General features: G+C 37.1%; 1 protein-coding gene across 2 annotated transcripts in view; it reads left to right on the top strand.

Annotated features, from left to right (window-relative positions):
• Positions 1 to 22,375, top strand: part of nup153 (nucleoporin 153) — a 96,111-nt gene that overhangs the window by 72,449 nt on the left and 1,287 nt on the right. Inside the window, exons 16-21 of one of the 2 annotated variants that reach the window (XM_028817268.2) lie at positions 7,384 to 8,013; positions 10,639 to 10,842; positions 13,974 to 14,807; positions 16,318 to 16,665; positions 17,431 to 17,688; positions 19,926 to 20,079. In XM_028817268.2, coding sequence (XP_028673101.2) covers positions 7,384 to 8,013; positions 10,639 to 10,842; positions 13,974 to 14,807; positions 16,318 to 16,665; positions 17,431 to 17,688; positions 19,926 to 20,079 — 2,428 coding nt within the window. Of the gene's footprint in view, positions 1 to 7,383; positions 8,014 to 10,638; positions 10,843 to 13,973; positions 14,808 to 16,317; positions 16,666 to 17,430; positions 17,689 to 19,922; positions 20,080 to 22,375 lie in introns of both variants that reach the window. The other variant, XM_051935730.1, reaches the window with a different exon arrangement.

The following is a 22,375-nucleotide window of genomic DNA, read 5'->3' as shown; positions in this document are numbered from 1 at the left end:
AGTTTGAGAAGACTACATTTTTTTTTTTTTTTTTTTTTTTTTAACTTTTGTTAGTATATAGGTGGTGATGGTAGGGGTTTACACTGCACTGAAGAAATTGTTGCAGGAGCTAATTTTTTTTATAGGTAACCTGGCATGAAAGGATAAAGAGATCTGATCAGTGGGATAGTGAGAATTTGGATTCTGTTAATTTTTTGTAATTCATCTGAAGTATAATCTTTTGTGTCTGAAATTTGTTAAATTAATTTCTAACAGGGATAGAATTTTTTTTTTTTAGTGCTGTTGAAAATAAATCGTTCTGAGGTATATGGTGTCCAAAAGGTCAGAAATAAAATGAATGGTATCATGAATGTTTCCCAAGTATAATAAAATATCAGTGTAAGCAGAAATGATGTAGTGAACAAAACATTACGAGGATATTTGTTAAGAACGACATAAAGCAATTGCCTATTTCTCAAGAAAACTTCCATTATAGTGGACATAGAAAGACTGATAGTACTTTGTCCGCAGGGAGAAATTATTGCTTTTTACAGAAACTTATAAATATACACACACTATGGCCTGAACACACACCATAATGAGTAAAAAGAAAGAAAATTAAAAAGAAAAAAACTTCTGAGTTGGCGTTGTCAGTCAGAGTGAGGCATTCTGCATGTGTATTGCAGTTGATACAAAGCAGCTACAGTAGCATTTCTTGACACACTTCTGCTGAATAATTTAACTGAAACTGCTCCCTGTCGATGTGTTAGAGAAGATGTGCAGCATTTTTCATAATGGCATGCAGTTTTGTCGTCTTTCTCTCCTTTGCTACTACCTTTTAAGGGGATCCAGAATGTGTTCCATAACTGAACCTGTCCTTTTAATTAGTTTATTATGTAGGCCCCTGTGCACACCTCTTGAAGTGATGTTACCAGTCCTGCACACTAAGTTTAGAAAATAGCAGTCGCCATCACAGTTGTAGATATGTGATCAATTTCACTACCCTAAATTAAAGGGACACAGTCTCATAGAAAAGGTGCCTGCTCTACCCTTTCGTCTGTAGTTCGTCTGTGTTATGAAGCCATTCCAGCCTGTCATTGATATAGACCTCCAAGGAGTTGTAGCAGTGCACCATCTTTACAGGCACTCCCCGAATAGTTACTGGGCATAGAGACTCTTTGGTGCAACAAAAGTCAATAACCAGTTCCTTGGTTTTGCTGATGTTAAGTTGCATACAGTTACTGTATTTCCACACCATGAAACAAAGATACCCTTCTGACTCCTGTACTCTATCTCATCCCCCTAATCAATTATTACCATAAGTACAGAATCATTTCTGCAAGTGAAAATTTCTGTAAGTGACATGATCTGGTGTGATATTTATAGTTTGAAGTGTACAGAATAAAGGGCTAAGAAGACAGGACTGTTCCCTTTGGTGCTCAAGTGTTGCTCACATCAGTATCGGAGGCACAGGCCTCAAGTCTCACAAACTGTAGTCTGCCTGACAGATAATCCATTATTTAGGATGCCATAGGCTCTTCCACCTGCATATCACTGAGCATACCCCTTAACAGGGATGACTGGATGGTGTTAAAATAAAGGGCAGGCCTGCCAGGCACCATACTAAAAAAAGGGTGGTGCTATCACAGAAATTTGTAAGGATAGTTGCATAGGCAGAGAGCATGTTTAATCATACTAATCAAATTGCATCCAAAGCCCATGAAGATCATTACTTCCCAGAGTCTTGCCCATGTCATTCTTTCAAAAGCATTTCCTGTATCCATTACAAGAAAGCATGTGGAGATGAAACTATTGATAACCTGTAAAAGGCATTGTATATTATCTGCCATGAAATATGTTTGACAGTGTAGTGCTGTGTAGCTGACATGTATAAGTTTTGTGTCCAGTTTTATGTCAATTTATAAGGTTATTGGATGAAAACTAGCACAAGTCTAAAGGTTCTTTGTTTTTTAGGGAAGGAGGTAATCTGTGCTGTGGTTAGCATTATCATTCAGCTTGATGGTAGAGAGCTCTGAATTGTTTATATGTAATATTAAGGGTGATAGTTTAGTTCCAGAAAGAAGAGAGAACTTCCACTGGGGATCTGGGGCCTCATGCATAACACTGTGTGTAGACTTCACACTAAAACATGGCGTACAGGCAAAAATGGAAACGTGAGTACACACACACAACTTCTGATGCACAAAACTATGCGTAAGCCAACTTCCGCTCCATAAGTCCCGATCAGCGTCAAAAGTAATGCATTTGTACATGCCTGCCGTCCCACTCCGACTCCTCACATAATTTAGCATATTGTAATGTGTATATCAATATAAATATCACCTTCTGTTCAGTGTTTGGTTAAAAGACCATGGCAAAAGCATGTGGTAGAAAAGAATTTCAGTGAATGCAAAGTGGAGGAAAGGAAAAATGTACAATTTGTTGACTTAAGCAGTGGTATAAACAACAAAAGGAAGATTGAGTGATACAGAGTGGCGGAGAAACTTTGAGTGTCAATGACTGATATTTGTCCTCGTAACAGCCATGAATCCCCCTGGATCGAAGTGTGAGAGTGGAGGGCCAACCAATCGTATGAAGAGAAGTGCAGACAGTGCTTGTGAATAATGAAGCTTTAATTGGAGTAACTTAATTTGTGAAAACCCATGTTCGCACTCACTTAATGAAACTGGAATACAACTTGGACTTGGTACACGATTGATTATAAAATCATTTAATATGTAGTTTATGCCACGACCAGCTGTCACAGCTGAGGTTCCATCACAAAAAAAAAAAAAAAAAAATCCACCATATCATACACTACTACCATCACTTCCAGACACACAACAATGTGCTGCATTGTGGGTTGAATGTTGCTTGACTATATAAGTGTTACACTCCTAGTCTGTACTACTTTAGGAATTTCTGAAGGTTTGCAGAATGTTTTTTCTCGGCGTTTCTGACAGGACCACAGGCTGGGCCAGTGTGCCACGTGGAGGTTGCAGCTTTTAACATTCATGATTCAATTGGTTACATTTCTTTTTGTTTTTTCAACTGAAGCACAGGCAGGTCAAGTGACTTGTGTAGGCTCACATAGGTTTAGTATTGGGATTTAAACCTTAACCTCAGCGTATGAAGTCAGAAGCCTTAACCTTTCTGCAGGAACACTCTGGGAAACTCTAAAGGCCTTCTTAAGAGGCCAGATTATTTCATATCTTTCCCATAGAAATAAATTAGAAACCAAGAAAGTGTCAGCTAAGAAATGAAATTACTAGAATAGATGAAGAACAAGCCAGGCGTCCAAGTGAAGCTCTTCACAGGAAAAGGCAGGCCCTGCATACAGAACTTAACATCTTAACAACTAAAGAAACTGAACAACTTATTTATAAGTCTAGACAGCATTACTATGAACACGGAGAAAAAGCTAATAAGCTTTTAGCTCAACAAATTCATAAACAAGAAGTTCACAATGCAATACCAGTAATCACCAACAAGAATGGAGAAGAAATCATCGACCATAATAAAATAATGCACACATTTAGAGATTACTATAAGTCTTTATATTCCACTGAGCCCAAAGAAGACAACACGCAATCTAATGCATTTCTGGATGATTCACAAATACCACAAATAGATGCTTTAAGTGCTGAGGAACTAGATAAACCTCTAACGCTAACAGAATTACTAGACGCTATAAAGTCACTACAAAGCGGGAAATCATCAGGCCCTGATGGTTACCCCGTAGAGTTTTATAAGAAATTCTCCACTCAGCTAGCTCCACTCTTATTGGTAACATTTACAGAAGCTAAAGACCACCAAATACTACCTCAAACATTTCGACAAGCATTAATCACCGTCTTTCCTAAACAAAATAAGGACTTGTTACAATGTGCATCATATAGACCAATTTCACTCCTGAATAATGATGTTAAGATACTCTCAAAAATCCTAGCTAGAAGGATGGAGAAAGTGCTGCCCTCGGTAATATCACAAGATCAAACTGGATTTATTAAAGGCCGACATCTATCTTCAAATCTCCGACGCTTGTTTAATGTGTTATTTTCACCAGCAAAATCAAACACCCCAGAGATATTACTATCATTAGACGCAGAAAAGGCATTTGACATGATCGAATGGAATTACCTTTTCACTGTATTGGAGAAATTTGGGTTTGGCCCGAATATTTGTGCTTGGATTAAACTACTGTATACCAGTCCAGAAGCTTCAGTTTGTATTAATAAAATTTGCTCAGACTACTTTAAACTAGAACGTGGTACCAGACAAGGATGTCCCTTGTCGCCACTGTTGTTTGCAATCGCTATTGAACCACTGGCGGTTCACTGCCGAAATTCTTATCAGATAAAGGGGATTGTCAGAGAAGGACTGGAACAGAAAATTTCTCTATATGCAGATGATATGGTCTTATATATATATCGGACCCAGAAAACACTGTCCCTGCTCTTTTAACAGCACTAACAGAATTTCAAAAGATATCTGGTCTTAGAATTAATCTGAATAAAAGTATACTCTTTCCAGTGAACTCACAAGCATATAATATTAAATTAGACGCCCTACCTTTTACCAAAGCAGATCAGTTTAAATACCTAGGGGTAAATATCACAAGTAAACATAAAGCTCTTTATCAACAAAATTTTGGCGTCTGTATGGAAAAAATTAAGCAAGACTTGCATAGATGGTCAACCCTTCATCTCACTCTAGCCGGAAGAATTAACATTGTTAAGATGAATATCCTTCCTAAACTTCTCTTTTTATTTCAAAACATTTCAATATATATCAATAAATCGTTTTTTAAACAGTTAGATTCAATAATAACCGCATTCATTTGGAACTCAAAACACCCACGTATCCGAAGAGCGACCCTACAAAGACCTCAGGCAGAAGGTGGCATGGCTTTACCTAATTTTCAGTTTTATTACTGGGCAGCAAACATACAAGCCATAAAAACCTGGACACAAATAAATGCACATACACAGGCTTGGTCTGCAATAGAAGTAAAATCCTGTAGTACTTCTTTATATTCCCTGCTCTGCTCTACAATAAATGAAAGTTATCGCAAATATACTAATAACCCAATTGTGCTTTACTCACTCAGAATATGGAACCAAATTAGGAAGCATTTTAAGATGGAAAATCTTTTATCAGTGGCACCTCTACAAGGGAACCACCTCTTTCAACCTTCGCAAGTATATCCAGTTTTTAATACCTGGAAAAGTTTTGGGATTAAAATGCTCAGAGATCTTTATATAGACAACATATTTACATCTTTTGAACAATTACGTTCAAAATTTAACCTCCCAGCTACACATTTCTTTTACTATCTTCAAATTAGAAATTTTGTTAAACAGAAATTGCCCGATTTCCCCCACCTTGCACCCTCCACAATGCTGGAAAAAATACTGCTCAATTCCGAGGAAACAAACACTATTTCCGCAATATATAAAATCTTATTAGAGTCCCTACCTTTCAAAGATCCAAGAGGACATTGGGAAGAAGATCTCTTAATCAATATATCAGAAAAGGAGTGGAAGGTAGCAAAGCAGAGAATTCACTCGAGTTCTATATGCGCAAAGCATAGAATTATTCAACTAAAAATTATATATCGAGCTCATCTGTCTCGCTTAAAACTGTCCAAAATGTTTCCAGGCCAGGATCCGACCTGCGAGCGCTGCAACCAAGCTCCTGCCTCACTGGGTCACATGTTCTGGGCCTGCACCAAACTAACATCATTTTGGACAAAAATTTTTAAGTGCCTCTCAGACAGCCTTAGTATCACAATCCCTCCTAACCCACTAACAGCTGTGTTTGGTGTCCTTCCAGATGGACTTGAATTGGAGAAGGACAAGCAAACGGTGATTGCATTCACTACACTCTTGGCACGCAGACTTATTTTGTTAAATTGGAAGAATCCTAATTCTCCTCTTATAAGTCAGTGGGAAACCGATGTTTTATATTATTTGAAATTGGAAAAAATCAAATTTTCAGTTAGAGGATCTGTACAAAATTTTTTCAAAACTTGGCAGGATTTAATCAATATTATTTTAGAATAAGAGAATTAACTATTATTGCATTTAACTCCCTTCTCCATCTCTTATTTATATAGATATTTACTTCTCCCCTTCTTTTGTCTAATGTTGCCTTATTAAAAAGCTTAAAGAAATTTTCCTTTAGCTAAGCTCTCCTTCTCAGGGGTGGGGTTTGATTTGTTTTCAAATTTGTTGGGTTATAAATTGATCTGTTTGTATGGAATGATTACAATGAAAATTAATAAAATAAAAATATTAATATTGTTATTATCAAAAGAAGCCTTAACCTCTACACCACACTGCCTACCATGTGAATTTGTCAAAGGAAGGTATCTATGGTGCGATGAGAGTAGCTGTGGATTTTCTTGCCATACTCTGACTTAGATGCTTTGATGCCCTGATATAGGCTTAGTCTTGCTGTCGTGAGGGCTGCATTTTGACCTGTACTAAGCATTGCGGGCTTTAAACAGTGTATGGTACGTCCAGTGTCGCCCAGTATTTCTTATATGCACATGTTCTGATAGTCACCATCAGTCTGATGGTCATCATTTATTCACGTGTTGTAGCCAATGACTGATTATACATTTTTCTAAGTTGATCTGATGAGCACCAGTGGCAGCAGCTTTAAACATGGCACAGGCCGTGTGATCAAAACAGTCCATGATCAGAAATATTGAGATTTGGGTGGGGTATGGCTTTTTTTAATATCACAACAGTTGAAAATGCAATTTCTGCTGGAGGAAAGTTTGCCCGAAGCAAGTTAAACAGAGAGATACATGCACTATGGTCTGAACACGGTGGAATAACAAAAGAGAATTAAAAAGAAAACTTAGTGTTTGCCAGGTACAGTCACAGTGAAATATTATGTAGGCATATTGCTGTTAGTATGAAGAAGTCTCAATAATTTTTCTGGACACACTTATGCTGAATAATTCATTGGGGATTAGAAGTTTTCTCTCCTAGAGGATTTATATAAACATTGGCATCCATCCCCATGGTGATTTCATAACCTTCTGTTTTGGGAAAACTGTCTTGAAAGAGTCATTCAAATTAAAGATTGGGAGGAAGTTGTGAGTATATGCACTATAAAGAGCCAGTTTTCCTGCAGTTACTCTGAGAAAATAAGTTCTTTCCTCATAATCTGAGCCTACTTTGTGCATTTAAAGAGACTTTGTGTCTGTTTACTATTAAAACCCCCTATTTCCAAGATTTAGAGGAACAGGAATTGACAACCTTACTGAAATGTTTGTGTTTAGGAGAAGAATGTTGCATTTCCTGTTGCATATATACTGCATAAAATGGAAAGAGGAGTGTGTTTGTTTTTGGTTTTTTTTTTCCTTCCTAATTTTATTTTTTCTCGTAGATTTTACATCTCCATCTCATCCATCTTCTTCAGAATCTTCAGCTCAAACAAAACCTCTTCTGTCCAGTGCTGGAAGCCATGTCTCGCAAGGTTTAACAAGCTTTGATAAATTTAAGCCAGCAAAAGATTCCTGGAAGTGTGATGCGTGTCTTTTGCAAAATAAAGCAACAGATAGCAAGTGTATTGCATGCAGTGCCCTCAAGCCAAATGCAACCGAGGCAGTGAAAGCTCCTGTGGGAACTAGTGGTAGTATTTCAGACAGCAGTAAAACCTCTGCAAGTGAGAGTGCACCCAGTCTCTTGGAAAAGTTTAAACCACCTTTGGGAACCTGGGATTGTGACACTTGTTTGATACAGAATAAACCTGAACTTCTGAAGTGTGTGGCATGTGAAACTGCAAAACCTGGGACTGGTGTTAAACCTGCCTTGACCTTACCTTCTGTGGAAAAAATATTGACTCCAAGCAGTACAAGCTCCACTAGCATCAGTACAGCAGTATCTTCTCAGGTTCCTGTGTTGGGATTTGGGGACAAGTTTAAAAAGCCAGAAGGAGCCTGGGATTGTGAAACATGCTATGTGAGAAATAAGGCAGAAGATATAAAATGTGTTTCTTGCCAGAGTGCAAAACCAGGTGAGTACTATATGATGGTAACTTGGAAAGAAAAAGTTTACATTAAAACTTCAAATGTTTGATTTCTTTATGTAGTTCAGTTTTGAGTCTTCTCAAGAGTGATTTTTTTTTTCCTGAATTGTAGTAATTTTAATATTGGTTATTTTGTTACTGACATGGTATTGCAATCTTTGCATATTACACAAAGGGTGTGATCTTGAAATAATGCAATCAGTCATGCAATATTACCAGTTTATCCTACTGTATAATTTGCTTGGCATGGAAGTGTAATTGCATAAGTGGAAATATGTTCCGCTCAGTGCAGGTTAGGTGGATTGGAGACACTAAATTGGATGTGTATGTGTGTGTGTGTGTGTGTGTGTGTGTGTGTGTGTGTGTGTGTGTGTGTGTGTGTATATGTTTACCCTGAAATGGACAGACACCCTGCCTTGCTCCCCATTCTGCTTGGGATTGGCTGCAGCCCCCAATGCGCATCCCTGCTCAGAATTAAGTGGTCTTTGAAAATGCACTCATCTTTTCCTCAATCAGGATCTTGTAAATATATATTGCTGTAAATTTTTAGTTAATTCAAAGGAGCATTGTATTACATTGAATTAGATTGATGCATACCTAAAATTCTGGGGTTTTTTTGTTTTTTTTTAATCATTTGAATAAATGCTTAATACTGCATTGTTTTCTTTCATAAACTGTACATTCTATGGGCTTTTTAATATAATTTTGGTCAGGGTCTAGCATGTCTGAGTTCTACCATTTACTAATGCTGCATCCAACCCTCACTGTCCACCTTAATAGAGATCTGGGCTGCCTTGTGAGCTTGACACAACACTGGCTACATTCACACTTCTGTGGTTCTCTACAATGATTCAGCATTCACATACCACAGGGAATTAGCTGCACACCATTAAAATCATTTATATTCTATGGTTTCCATTCATATCTCAGAATAACAGAGTTTAAGGAATGGAACTTGACACATTTCTAGTCCACATTTACCGAACATTCACATGTGGAAGTATCCTATTAAAAAGAATTTATATACATTAATACAGTATATGTCATTTCAGCATATTTTCTCGGCAAGAAACCATATTGCATAGGAAGTAAGGAACTTGTTGTTGCTCAGCAGCTGTCCTTTCCTATTTCCTGCTAATTGGGTTAAGCAAATCCACATTCTTATGTAGCATAGAGAAAAGTACAGCGATACAAGCTGGTGTTGTCTGCTGACACTAAAGTTCTTGCCCTTCTGTTTTCTCGTTGTCAAAGAAAGATTAGTGGGGTTTCATAAACCAACAATATTTCATATGTTCGTAGTGTGGTCAAATTTATATGCATGTTTGCCAATATATTTTACTTGTAGTATAACTCTATTTCCCAGATGTTCATCATAGCAGAGAAGCATATGGGAATATGACTACACATGCAACAGTTCATAACATTGAATGGTTAGTTTAGAGCTAGAGGTGGAACCACAAAATGAGAGGATACATCAATGCAACTTTGAGCTACAGGGTAAAATGTTCCTGCATGTGATACTTATTTATAGCTTTCATCAGTTTTTGTGATAGTAGATTCTGTGATCTGGAAGGCACCTTCTATTAACTGTAATCCTACTGGGTGTCCTAAAGTGTTCATTTGGGATAGCTAGAGGAAATGAACAAAGAGAAACTAGAAATGTAGGAATCTCATCTAAATTTGCTCAGCAATTTTGGCTTTAGTGTTTAGAAGTAAATAGCCAAAACTAATCTCCACATGTGGTGTAAATCTAGCTGGAATTGCAGTGAATCTGACCAAAAGAAAGGAAGGCTGATGAAACTGAAGAAAAGATGTGAAGCATCACAAGGATGCATTCACAAGGTATGCCTGTTGTTTAACATAGAACTTTCATCCATATTTGAGAACAGAGTGATTTTGCACACCATTTGACTGTGTAAAGGTGAATACTGTATTGTGAAATTAAGTGGATGGTCCACATTTCCGTCATAGCAACCTAAATTTTAGGTAGACCCTTGAAATGAAACGTTAATACCATATAATGAAAACATCCCCTTCTTGATTTCCTCTATTGCTGTATTTTGCCTAGTAGTGTGGTGGTTCACAAATCCAGTGTCCTGGGTTCAAATCCCATATCTTGTCATCTTTGTGGAGTTTGCACATTGTCCTCATCAGTGTGTTAGTTTTCATTCAAAGATTCAGGTTTCTCTTCCCTCTTCTCTGAAGAAATTCAGCTTAAGACATTTTGATTGCGAGTATGGGTGTTTTTGAGAGGGGGCCATGCAGTGGACTGGCAAACTGACAAAAATCATAATCTTTTAATGGGTCATTATCACTTTAACAAAAGAAAATTTAAATGTATAAATTGTGAAAGTTGTGTGTTAAATCCATTTAAAAATGGTTGAGAAAGCCTTAATTGTTTAACAGAATAACCTGTTACTGTTGTTTTCTGATAATGATCAAAGCTTTTCAAATATACAAGTTAATACATGTTTTAGGTTAATGAGAATCTACACCTCCTTGAGTTTTCTGAGATGAACATGGGAAAATCCTTAGTTTGCAATTTATCAAGGAAGATAGTGACACTTCTACACATGTTAATCTTCTTTTCTCTGATTGTACTTTTTATTCTAGGAGCTGCAGCAACTCAGAGTGTGTTGCCCTCCAACACCACAACTGCTTCTTTACCTTCTGGTGGGTTGATGGGTTTGGGAGACAAATTTAAAAAGCCAGAAGGAAGCTGGGAATGTGACACATGTCTAGTGGACAACAAACCTGAAGCCTCCGTATGTGTAGCTTGTCAAACTTCTAAACCTGGAACTAAGGTGGAGCTGAAAGGTACTAATGTTAATACATGAGACTCTTATTTTCAGAGAATTTATTGATGTCTCCTTTTTTTAAGTTGTCCGTGATGCACGCTTGTTCAACTAGTATAGTTTTTTGATACTATTGGCAAAAATTGTCAATCTTAATTTTCTTTATCCAAGTTTTTTTTTTTTTTTTTTTTTTTTTTTTGCAAACGTCAAATTTCTTTAGGGAAAAAGAATTGCTGAAAATATTGATTTCCAAATTCTTCAAAAATCAATGTGATTTTCTGGATTTTTTTTTCTCATTTTGTCTCTTATAGTTGAGAGAGGCCTGTAATTTTCATCATAGGTATACCTCATCTTTTTAAGTGGGAGAACTTGCACAGTTGGTGGCTGACTAAATACTTTTTTGCCCCACTGTATATACATAAATAAAACTGCAAGTTGCATTTATAATGTTATTTGTGGTATAGCCCTACGGAAGCATATTAGGGCCACGGTGAAGAAAAAAAAAAACTGTCGAATAAAAATGTTGACTTTGTTCTCGACATTTCCACTTTAATCTCTACATTTCCACTTTACATGCTTTAATGCATTTCATCATGAAAATGATAAGTATTTATCTTAGCATTCTAAATGTTCAGGGAGCAGGAATATCATGGAATTAATGTATTCTGTGTGGTGATCGCTGGCTGCGCCACCTCCTAGTGCAAGAGGAAGTCAGTTTAAGAAGCACGTAGCGATTAACATGGCTCGGGGAACACTTAACACAAAGCATTTAATGTGCTACATAACTTATGATGGGGTTTGAGAAAATCTAGTAAATTAAATATTTATTTTAAGATGAAGTTTAGTTTACGACGTTCTACTTTGATGAGACATTACGAGAATAAAGTCAACATGTTGACTTTGATCTCGACATAAACGGCAAGAATAAAGTAGAAATGTCGAGAATAAAGTCAACATGTCGTCACACTATTACACAGTACCCAGGTACATTACACAGTATTGGGTGGGGGGGGGGGGGGAATAAAACAAGTACATCTTGGCAAAAGTTCTTCTATGTCATCATGTTCAACTTTATCATCTGCTACAGTTTCAGAATGTTCTGTCCATTTTCACCGCTCAATACCTCCACTAACGCATGTACTCTGTTGCATGCATGTTTAGTGTTGCAGCAGTGAAAAAGGTACCCCTAAAACAGTTTCCCGCTGCGCTACATTCCGAACGTTGTTTAGGCTATTTAAACCGGTATTGCGGTATAAGGAAAAATCCATATCATAACAAAAATAAAAAACGGTTTTTGGTATGAACTAGTAAACCGCCCAGCACTAACATTAAGGTTAGTACACCCGGGTGAGGCAGACCTCGGCATTCAGGAAAGGACTTGTCTCCAAACTGGTCAGAACGCTCCTTTATATTGTAGAGGGGAAACGTACCAGTGTGGCATTTTACCAGTGCGCTGGATTTAACGGCGAAATACCCAGACTGGTTGAATCCAAAGCCAAAGAGTACAATCTAAAAGGGACTGTGGAGTGTGTATGGGATGTGTGTGTGACTTTTATGTGATATATATTCATTCATGTGCTGTCTGTAATTAGTCATTTTTCTCTGGTCTCATCTACATTTTCTGCACAGTTCATTTTAAAGGGGTGATTCACGACTAGGATCAAACACATCAGTATTTGTTTGCTTATTCAGTTCAATTTTATGTATGATTTTCTAAAGGGGAATATGTGTATAGTTCTGTTTGGGTTTTTCATAATACATACTCTGTTTAATTGGCTTAATTTAATCTGATAGTTATTTTATTTGTTTATAAAGGACACCTCCATCAATGGGGATCGTATTATGGCTAAGGTTCTGTCCATTTTCGAACCTGTTATAATTAATCTCTTACCAAGGGTAGGAGGTTCTCATTTGTGCCAGTCTTCTCGTATTGCGTTTAGAGGAATTCAGTATAATGTCATCTATCGATTTTTGAAACTTTTAAGTGTATTTTTTTTTCTTCTTAGAATTCTTACTTGAGTCCTTACTCTTACTTCTTACTCCTTACTCAAACTGTGTTAATAACAATAATGGCAGATATGGAGATGAATACATTAAATACTGAAAATTCCAATGCTGTTTGGAGTTGTGTGTTATGACTACAGGAAGAAGTTAAGACCTTTGCTGTTGGAGGAGTGTGCTTTTGTATTTCTAACATGGTCTTGTGATTTACATGGTGTGGCATTCTCTCTCTCAAGTCTTTGAGTGTTAGGGCTTTTGTTTTGTTCTCTACAAATTCATTTGGAAATGTGCAACTCTTCTGGAAAAGACATTAGGTGATGTGATTTCACTTTTTCTAGTAAGGTTTCTTCTCCAGACTGGGCTTAGGTACTGGCACAAATCAATTTTTTAAAGTACATTTTAGAGCTTATAAAGAGCTCCTTGTACCCTTGCAGGTTGTTCAGGGGGATTTCAGAGTGAGCTGACTCAAGAGCTCTAAAGAGAGAATTTTTGATTCCCAAAGAGCTGCTTGAATAAATTTAATTTTCAGAGTATGCTTAATGTTTAGAGTTTATTTTGTAGTTACAAGATCAATGTGAATGTCTATTTAGGTGTCTCCTTGATATGGTTTGAGTCTGCAGCGAGGTTGCATCGTTTTTAATTAAAACCTTTTGTTTTCAGATGAAATATGAAATATGGTGCAATAACTGACTAAATCTTGGTAGAGCTACAGAATAGTTCTGCCATTGCATTTAATATTGGCTTTCTGCTTGTCTGACAGTCTATTTTTTTGTTTTGTTTGTAAATGCGGATAAGATGTGTGTAACACCAAAAGCATTGCCCACTTTGTTTCACCATGGCTCATTTCACATTGTCTTCCTGGTTCAGCACCCTATTAAAAGATGAGCAGTACACTCATTGTAATGAACAGCTATTATCTCCAACTGATCTGTGTTAGGAAGCTGTATACTGCTCTGTCAGCAAGGTCATTTAAATCTTTTTTTTTTATTATTTCTTTTTTTACACCCAGGCATGAAATTGTGGCTTAACCAGGTAATAGTGAGCAAATTTAAAGTGTCTTATCCTATTTCAGCAGTGCATCAAGTCAGTGTGAGCGGTCAATGTAGCATGCTTGCTTTTGACTCTAAAAGGGCCTCTTTTTATCCCTTACAGGATTTGGACCGCCTGCTTTGCCCACAACTACTGCATTTCCTTTTACATTTGGAGTTCCATCTTCCACAAGCACAGCTACAGCAGGCGTCAAGTTTGAAGATTTTGGTGGAGTGAAATTAGTTACACCTGCTGGAGACTCTGCCTCCTCCAATCCTGGTGGATTTGGTGGAAAATTTAAATTTGGAATTGGGTCTTCTGAGCAAAAGACAGACAACAGTGAGAGGCCATCATCAAAGACTTTCGGTAGTGAATTTAAATTTAGTGCATCAAATGTTGTTTTTGGCACGGGATCCAGCAGTATTCAGACAGACAGCAGCAGCCATTCAGGTAAAGAGATGTCTGCAGGTTTCTCTTTTGGACAGTCGGGCTCATCTGAAGTAAAAGCATCTGAAGGAAGATTTAAGTTTGGTACTCCAAATGACAAAAATGATCTTGGCTCTTCATCTACACCTACCTTTACATTTGGAAAAACTGAAGAGAAGAAAGTCCCTGAGGAAAAGGTATCAACATTGGGCTTTGCCTTTGGGAAGCCAATAGAAAAAGAAGCTTGCACTTCTGCAGCAACCTCTACAACGTCAACCCTAACTGTAGTCAATCCTACCTTTACATTTGGAAAGAATGAACAAAAACAGGACTCTAACACTGGCACCACCTTCACATTTGGAAAAGAGGCAGAGGCACCAGCATCACTTGGTTTTCCTTTCACTAAGCAGCAACTGGCAGCCAAAGACGACATCAAATCGACCTTTGAATTAGGTAAAACAGCAGAGAAGCAAGAGAATGTCGAAAAGCCTAAACCTTCCTTTACATTTGGTGTTGCTTCAGCAGCTACAGGTATTCTATTTTTAATTTAAGGCATAACCATGTATCTGGTCATCATAATAACTTTCTTTCTCCAGTGTTCAAAGTTGCAAAGGACAGACATCTGCTTTTTTTTATTCTCTCCACAAACACATCTTAGTGTAAATGAGTTGTATGTGCAGTTTTTCCTTAAAATGTCGGTGTTTTTGTTTGGCTTGAAAGACAGTGGCATCATAACAGCATGACATTTTGCCACCCTGAATGTTCAATATTAAAAAAACTATGCTTCATTGCCTTTGAAGAAAGTTTTTTTTTTTTTTTTTTTTTTTTTTTTAAATGTTTAGGTAACTGGCTAATGAGTTATCGTCAAATTGGGCAAATGTAAAGATTTTATGGATCCATCACATGCAGTGACATTATAGGTGTACGTTTTTTAATACTTGTTCATTGATTTTCAGTTATAGCATCTAAAGCTGTCCTATATGTTGAAGGTTTTTCCTACTTTGTGCCTCAGGCAAGAACAATTTCTTGTTTCCCATAAATACATTGATATGCTATCAGATGGTTAAAATAGCACAGGTTTTCTCCCAAACCTCTCCTCGAGGTACCCCCAGTCTTCTATACATTTAATTTCCACCATCACCACACTTGATTAAAAATAGTGAACAAGTAACACTGCTGTCTCACAACAATGAGACCAGGATTAAGTCCCAAGTACTCCTTGCGTGAGGTTTTTCATGTTCTTCATATGTCTACTTGGGTTTTCTCCCACAATCCGGAGACTTGCAAGTTAGGTGGATTACCTTGCTAAATTGTTCCTGTGTGTCTATTTGCTTGTGTATCTTATAACTGCCTTGTACCCAGTGCTTGCTGGGACAGGCTTCAGCTTCCCTGCAACCCTGTTGTGGATATGAGGGTGAAAAATATGGATGGAGGTTTGCTAGTTGTACAGTTTAACAAATTGATATATTGGTTGTAACCAAAAGTACCTTAAGAGGAGGCCTAGAAAGGGCTAAACTAAAAAAACTGATAGACCTAAATTCATAGTTAAAAAACAACAGTATACCAGACTAGATATTCAAGGTATCAAACAGAAATTCGAAGATACTTTGTTAGTTAAAATTAGAAAACTTGATGGAAGACCTAAAAAGATGTCATCTTCTGATGAAGGGCACAGAATTTTGTGACCTTCAGAATTGTTTGTATAAAATTCTCAAATCTCTTTGCTGATATTGTTCGCGCTGAAAAGGATAACCTAGTGGGTAAAGCATTAGACTTTGTTTAAAGTCCCCACCCTGTGTCATTTTAAACAGGTCTCTTAATCAGTCTGTGCTACAGTAGTTGAAAATTATGTATGACATTTTTTTTATTGTTCCTGTGCATTTGCACATTGGGGTTGTGTTACATGCACAAAAGACATAACCTCTATTTTTAATACAGTGTTAAAATTGGATTTTGTTGACTAAATTGAGTTAATTTCAATAGTTTGTGGTTTGTGCAAAAAAACTCCTTTTGCTCATCCTGTATTTATATTCCTTTATAGATTCAGCTTCTTCTAAACCAGGGTTCAATTTTCTATTACAAGCAACAAGCTCGGCGACAGCCCTCAGCACCACCACTGTGTTTGGGAGTACCAGTTCAGCTGCCACAACTACTCCAGCATCAACGTTTGTTTTTGGACAGAGTAGTGTATCTAGCAGTGGATTTGCAAGTGGAGTGTCTGATTCCACACCTTCCAAACCTTTTATGTTTGGCTCTCAGGACAACAAACCCTCTACAACTCCTTCTACTGCAGCTATTACACCCTTTATTTTTGGAGCTGGAACTACATCTGCGTCCGCAACCACCTTTAATTTTGGGGCTGCTGTCACTGGATCAACCAGTAGTACAGGTGAAGAATTTATTTTTCTCACTTTTTTGTTAGTCTTATTTTAGAGTAAATATCATTTTGACCATACAATAACACAATTCTCTAGTGGCAAAACACATCCTATTGTGTATGTGTGTGTGTGCTTATTTAATATTCGGAAGCAGATATATATGATGCCCATTAAAGGTATTCAGCCTCTTGGAAGTTTTCACATTTTGTTGTACAACATTGAATCACAATGGATTTATTTTGGCTTTCACAGTGATGTACAAAATAATATATTTTTTTTAATGTCAAAGATAGAATGGATCTCTTCACTGAGATCTAAATTAAGTACAAATATTAAAAATGCAAAACAAAAAAAACACTTCTAAGAGTATGAATGCTTTTTATAGACTTATTAAAGTGTGCAAGGTTTTTTTGTTTTTTTTTTTTAAGTAAAGGTTTTGGCCTGTTCCTGTCTGTCAATAATTCTGTCAAAAACACTAAGACTTGAAAAAGTTTATTCATTTTTCCATTTTGCACTATTTCACTAATTGGCTGCATTATTAAATTTGCCAGGATACAGACATGCAATCTTGTGTGTTTTACAGGGATTTTGAAGTCAAAAAGGTGTTTGTTAATCCTGTATGTCTGTTTGAAATACAACTATATATCTGATATAAACACGGTAGCTATCAGAGGTTTAAAGTACTTTTTAGTTTTTTTTTATAAACCGTATGTTTTTCCAACTTTTACCCTTTCGTAATTACAAATTTATGTATTTTTTTTAAATAAACTTTACAGCTGCACCAACTCAGTTTGTTTTTGGATCAGGTATTTCAAAGCCCAATGCTACTCCTGCCTTTGGTTCTAGTCCAGTTCCTTCATTTGGACAAGGCTCATCCCAGTCCAGTGCCCCATCATTTGGCTCTACATCAGCTTCTCTTTTCCCTGCTAACACATTTGGGTCTCAGGCTGCAAACAGTCAACCTCCGGCATTTGGACAGCAACCCAATCAGACACCTGCCTTTGGTTCAGGTGTTGCTACTGCTTCAGGCCCAGGTAAATATCCACATGTTTAAACAAATTGATCCAGTTCCATACTGTTTGTTCCTTCACTTAAACCTTAAGATATTGTGACTAACTTTTCTGTTTTCTATAGCCCCTGTTAATCTCTTTCCAACGTAACACTTGAGAGGATGCTTTTATTCAGTGTGTAAACCTATAATGTGTAGCTTATTATTTTAGCATTGCTAGGAAATATTGTTAGGCTTCTGTGTTAGTTAAGCTGGGCAGTTTCGTGGCCTTGGAACCCCTGCAGATTTTTTTTTTTTTTTTTTGTCCTCCCTGGTCATTGGACCTTACTTTATTCTTTGTTAATTAGTATTGTCTAATCTTATTTTTATATTTTTCTTTTTCATTCCTCATATTGTTAAGCAATTTGAGCTACATCATTTGTATGAAAATGTGGTATAGAAATAAGTGTTTTATGTGTATAATGCAGTTATTGGGTAATTGATTTTTGGCCCTTTCAAATTCACTTAGTCATATTCATCATGCTGTAATACGAGAATCATACCCTTAGGGTGCTATTATAGTTAAATTAATTTAGGATAAATTAGCTGTTAACACTAAATTTCACAACCTAGCTAAATCCATATGTCAGTGTTTCCCACAATCATTTTTAGATTTCATGAGGTTTTCATTCCTTCCGTAGAGGTCAGTTTTGTGTATTTTTTGTATCCTTAGTTTAATTGAACGTTTTATTATTTAGATGCATCAGTATTTAATATTCTAAAACAGAAACTGAGTTTTCTTTTAAATTTTAACTTTTTATTCTTGAAACCCAATTAGTTTTCTGTGTTTTAATGAATGTTTTAGTCTTACAGTAATCCCTCCTCCATCGCGGGGGTTGCGTTCCAGAGCCACCCGCGAAATAAGAAAATCCACGAAGTACAAACCATATGTTTATATGGTTATTTTTATATTGTCATGCTTGGGTCACAGATTTGCGCAGAAACACAGGAGGTTGTAGAGAGACAGGAACGTTATTCAAACACTGCAAACAAACATTTGTCTCTTTTTCAAAAGTTTAAACTGTGCTCCATGACAAGACAGAGATGACAGTTCTGTCTCACAATTAAAAGAATGCAAACATATCTTCCTCTTCAAAGGAGTGTGTGTCAGGAGCACAGAATGTCACATAGATAGAGAAAACAATCTCTAGCAAACAAATCAATAGGGCTGTTCGGCTTTTAAGTATGCGAAGCACTGCGGCACAAAGCTGTTGAAGGCGGCAGCTCACACCCCCTCCGTCAGGAGCAGAGAGAGAGAGAGAGACAGATAAAAAAATCAATACGTGCCCTTCGAGCTTTTAAGTATGCGAAGCACCGTGCAGCATGTCGCTTCACTAAGCAGCTGTACACAGAAGGTAGCAACGTGAAGATAATCTTTCAGCATTTTTAGACGAGCGTCCGTATCGTCTAGGTGTGCGAACAGCCCCTCTGCTCAATCCCCCTACGTCAGGATCAGAGAAAGTCAGCGCAAGAGAGAGAGAAAGTAAGTTGGGTAGCCTCTCAGCCATCTGCCAATAGCGTCCCTTGTATGAAATCAACTGGGCAAACCAACTGAGGAAGCATGTACCAGAAATTAAAAGACCCATTGTCCGCAGAGACCCGCGAAGCAGCGAAAAATCCGCGATGTATATTTAAATATGCTTACATATAAAATCCGCGATGGAGTGAAGCCGCGAAAGGCGAAGCGTGATATAGCGAGGGATCACTGTATGTCTAAATTAGCTCATGGGTGATGAACACAGTTGTAAATTAAATGTTCCTCTTTTGAATATAATTGCCATCTGTTTAAATTAGGACACTTTTAAATTGATAAAGGAAAATTTCAGGCCCAGGCAGCTATTCATCAGAAAATTTACAGAAGATAGTTAAAACAGGCTGCTACATTAGGCCTATTAATACTAGCCATGGTCATGGAAAAAAGAGGAGATAATAAACCACAGTGGCTGTTCTGGACATCTAGTATAGTGTTGTAGTTAAACAAGATTGCAATGCAAGGCTGTCATTGAAGAGCTCAACACCAGGCAATCTTAGATTTTTGTCATTGATTAGGAGATGTCACTGATTTCATTCTGTTTATCTTCTGGTTTGCAGTTTTCGGTTTCAGATAATAAAAAAAGAGATTTTTTTTAGTTTTGATTATGAGGCATGTGCTGTGTGTGTGTGTTTTAAATACCAGGGTGTGTGTGTTTATTTTTTTCCTGAGCTTTTCTTCTTTTTTAGCAGCTGGTGGCTTTCAGTTTGGTAGCACAAGCACTTTTGGTGAAAGCAACAGTGGAGTTTTTGCTTTTGGTGGAAATCCTGGTGCATCTACATCAACTGCAAAATCCTCTCCAGCAGGGGGTTTCCAGTTCAATCAGACACCAACTTTTAATATTGGGTAAGTGGACAAAGATTTAGAACAGATAAGCCAGACTGATTTAAAGACAGAACCCTGAATGATTTGAATTTTAAGCGATGCATACAACACACGTGTGTCTTAATATTTGTATGTGATACCGTCATTTCACCCATGATTTAGTCTTTCTGCCACATGTGCTGCTTGTGTGCTATCATTGCTTGTTCTGAAAAATTGTAGTCGAGGAAGAGGCTAAAAAACCAGCTTTTAGTTACCGTACTGCATCTACCGTACCAGGCAGTGTTGCAAGAGATGCTTTATTTATGTCTTTTCCTGCCCTGTCCATTCAGAATTTGAATATGAATGGGTTGCTGTTGACAGACTTGTGCAATGTGAGTGCTATACTATAAAAAGTATTTGCCACCTTCCTGACTTCCTCTGTTAGCTTATTCTTAATAGTTAGTTGATTCTTAACTCTAAACAAATTTAATGTTAACACATAAAACAACCAGAGTAAACACAATACACAGTTTTAAGTTTAATCATTTGATTTATTGGAGAATTTAGAATTACAACCAGCATCTTGTGTTAGTTTATTTTGTAGTCTATTTTTAATAGAGTGTTAAAATTGGATTTTGTTGACTAAATTGAGTTAATTTGAATAGTTTTATGTGGTACAACCAGCAAAGAAGGAAACCTGGCCATTATTTCTAGGAGAATATTTATGTAGCATACAACAAAATCCTGTTTGAAATGTGTATGCACACTGAACTTAAGTACTTCATTAAAAAATGCTGCCAGCAGTCTCGGCTGAGCTAGCAGGAGAGTTACTAGAGAACGTATGGTGTTTACTGGTCTGACCACAGAAAGGTTACTGATCTGTGTGTGTTAAGATTAACTGACACACAGGACATTATTTTGATCAGTATTTAAGGCCTGCTGTACATTGACCTCTTCGGCATTAGCCACAAGTGTCTCTCGAGCTGGGAATCCTTTGTAAAAAGGGTTGGCTGAAATGTCTCTCGGGTTAAGCTGATATGATCCAATGTCAGCGTTCAGCCAGAATAACATTTGGCATAGTATTTTGCTGCTATGTAGTGGATAAAATAACGTTATGCTACAGAAAATCTGAACATGTCTATGCATTTTGCCACTCTAAGGTATCTCATTAGTATTCATGAGTGGGGCAGAGCCTTCAACCAAAACACAATGGTGTGTTAACAACAAGGTTTAAAGCTACTTTTAGAACAAACTGAAACTGAACCATTAGTTGGATCAAGCGATAGTGAGGGTAATATGAATTGGTCAGCAGATTTTGACACTGATAGGGAAACTGATGCATATAGATAGCATTGTATGACCGAACAACCGTGATATGCCTGCTGTATGTGAGTAACAGAAAGGCAAAAAGACTGCTCAAGTGGAAGTGCAAGAAAGACAATAGCCCACTGAGCCCTGTGCAATATCTGTCAATGTCCATGGCAGTCACTAAGCCTACAATAACACAATGGGCAGCACAGCTCATAGAACCATACATTAACATTCTACCCTCTCATGTGCAAATGGAAAAAATGTAAGAAAAGTGCTCACAGAAACACTTCTACTGTCCCAGTTGTAATTTTGGGCTGTGCCTTAGTGGCCGTTTTAAAACATACCACACAAAGAATGTGTACTAAATCTGCACCAGTACAACAGTGGACACTAGACATTCCTATTACATTTATCTTTACATTTTGGTATTTACTTGCTTCTGTTGCATGGTATCTCTTCTTTGTGGAAAAGATCAATTTTTTTAGGCTTGTTTTTTTTGGAGCTAAACCTAATGCTAAGGAGGTTAACATTAGTCATGAGGATTCCAAACACATCACGCCTATTTGAATAATTATAATCCTCATACACTGCTCACCATGTACTTCTAATACCCTAAAAAGCTTGTGAAGTTCAGCCCAAGTCGGTAAAAAAGGCAGGCAGGCTTACTTACCTGTGAAGTGTTCTGTCACCTGTTCATAGTTTTGAGCCAGGAGCTGTAATTAATGTCAAGTTCATCAGAAAGCTGATCTAAACATGTAAACTGTTCTGTCCTGAGTAATGTGTTTAATTTCACTTTAGTGCATGTAAAGCTCTTTTTTTGTGGTTAGCATCACTACTGCCTTAATGTTAGCTGTCTGATAGATATTGTAAAATGTATTATTATTATGAATATTTTTTTTTTTTCAACCAGCACTCTTCAATAAGATTATAAAACCTTCAGTGCTATTTGCTATTAAAATCTTGAACTAATGGCTGTCCCATTGTTTTACAGTCTTGGCTTGAAGGGATTTGCATACGTATAGTTTAA

Source organism: Erpetoichthys calabaricus, chromosome 13, assembly GCF_900747795.2.
Source record: "Erpetoichthys calabaricus chromosome 13, fErpCal1.3, whole genome shotgun sequence".
NCBI lineage: Eukaryota > Metazoa > Chordata > Cladistia > Polypteriformes > Polypteridae > Erpetoichthys > Erpetoichthys calabaricus.
Note: the sequence above shows the minus strand (reverse complement) of the source record. Positions and strands in the feature narration are given on the sequence as shown.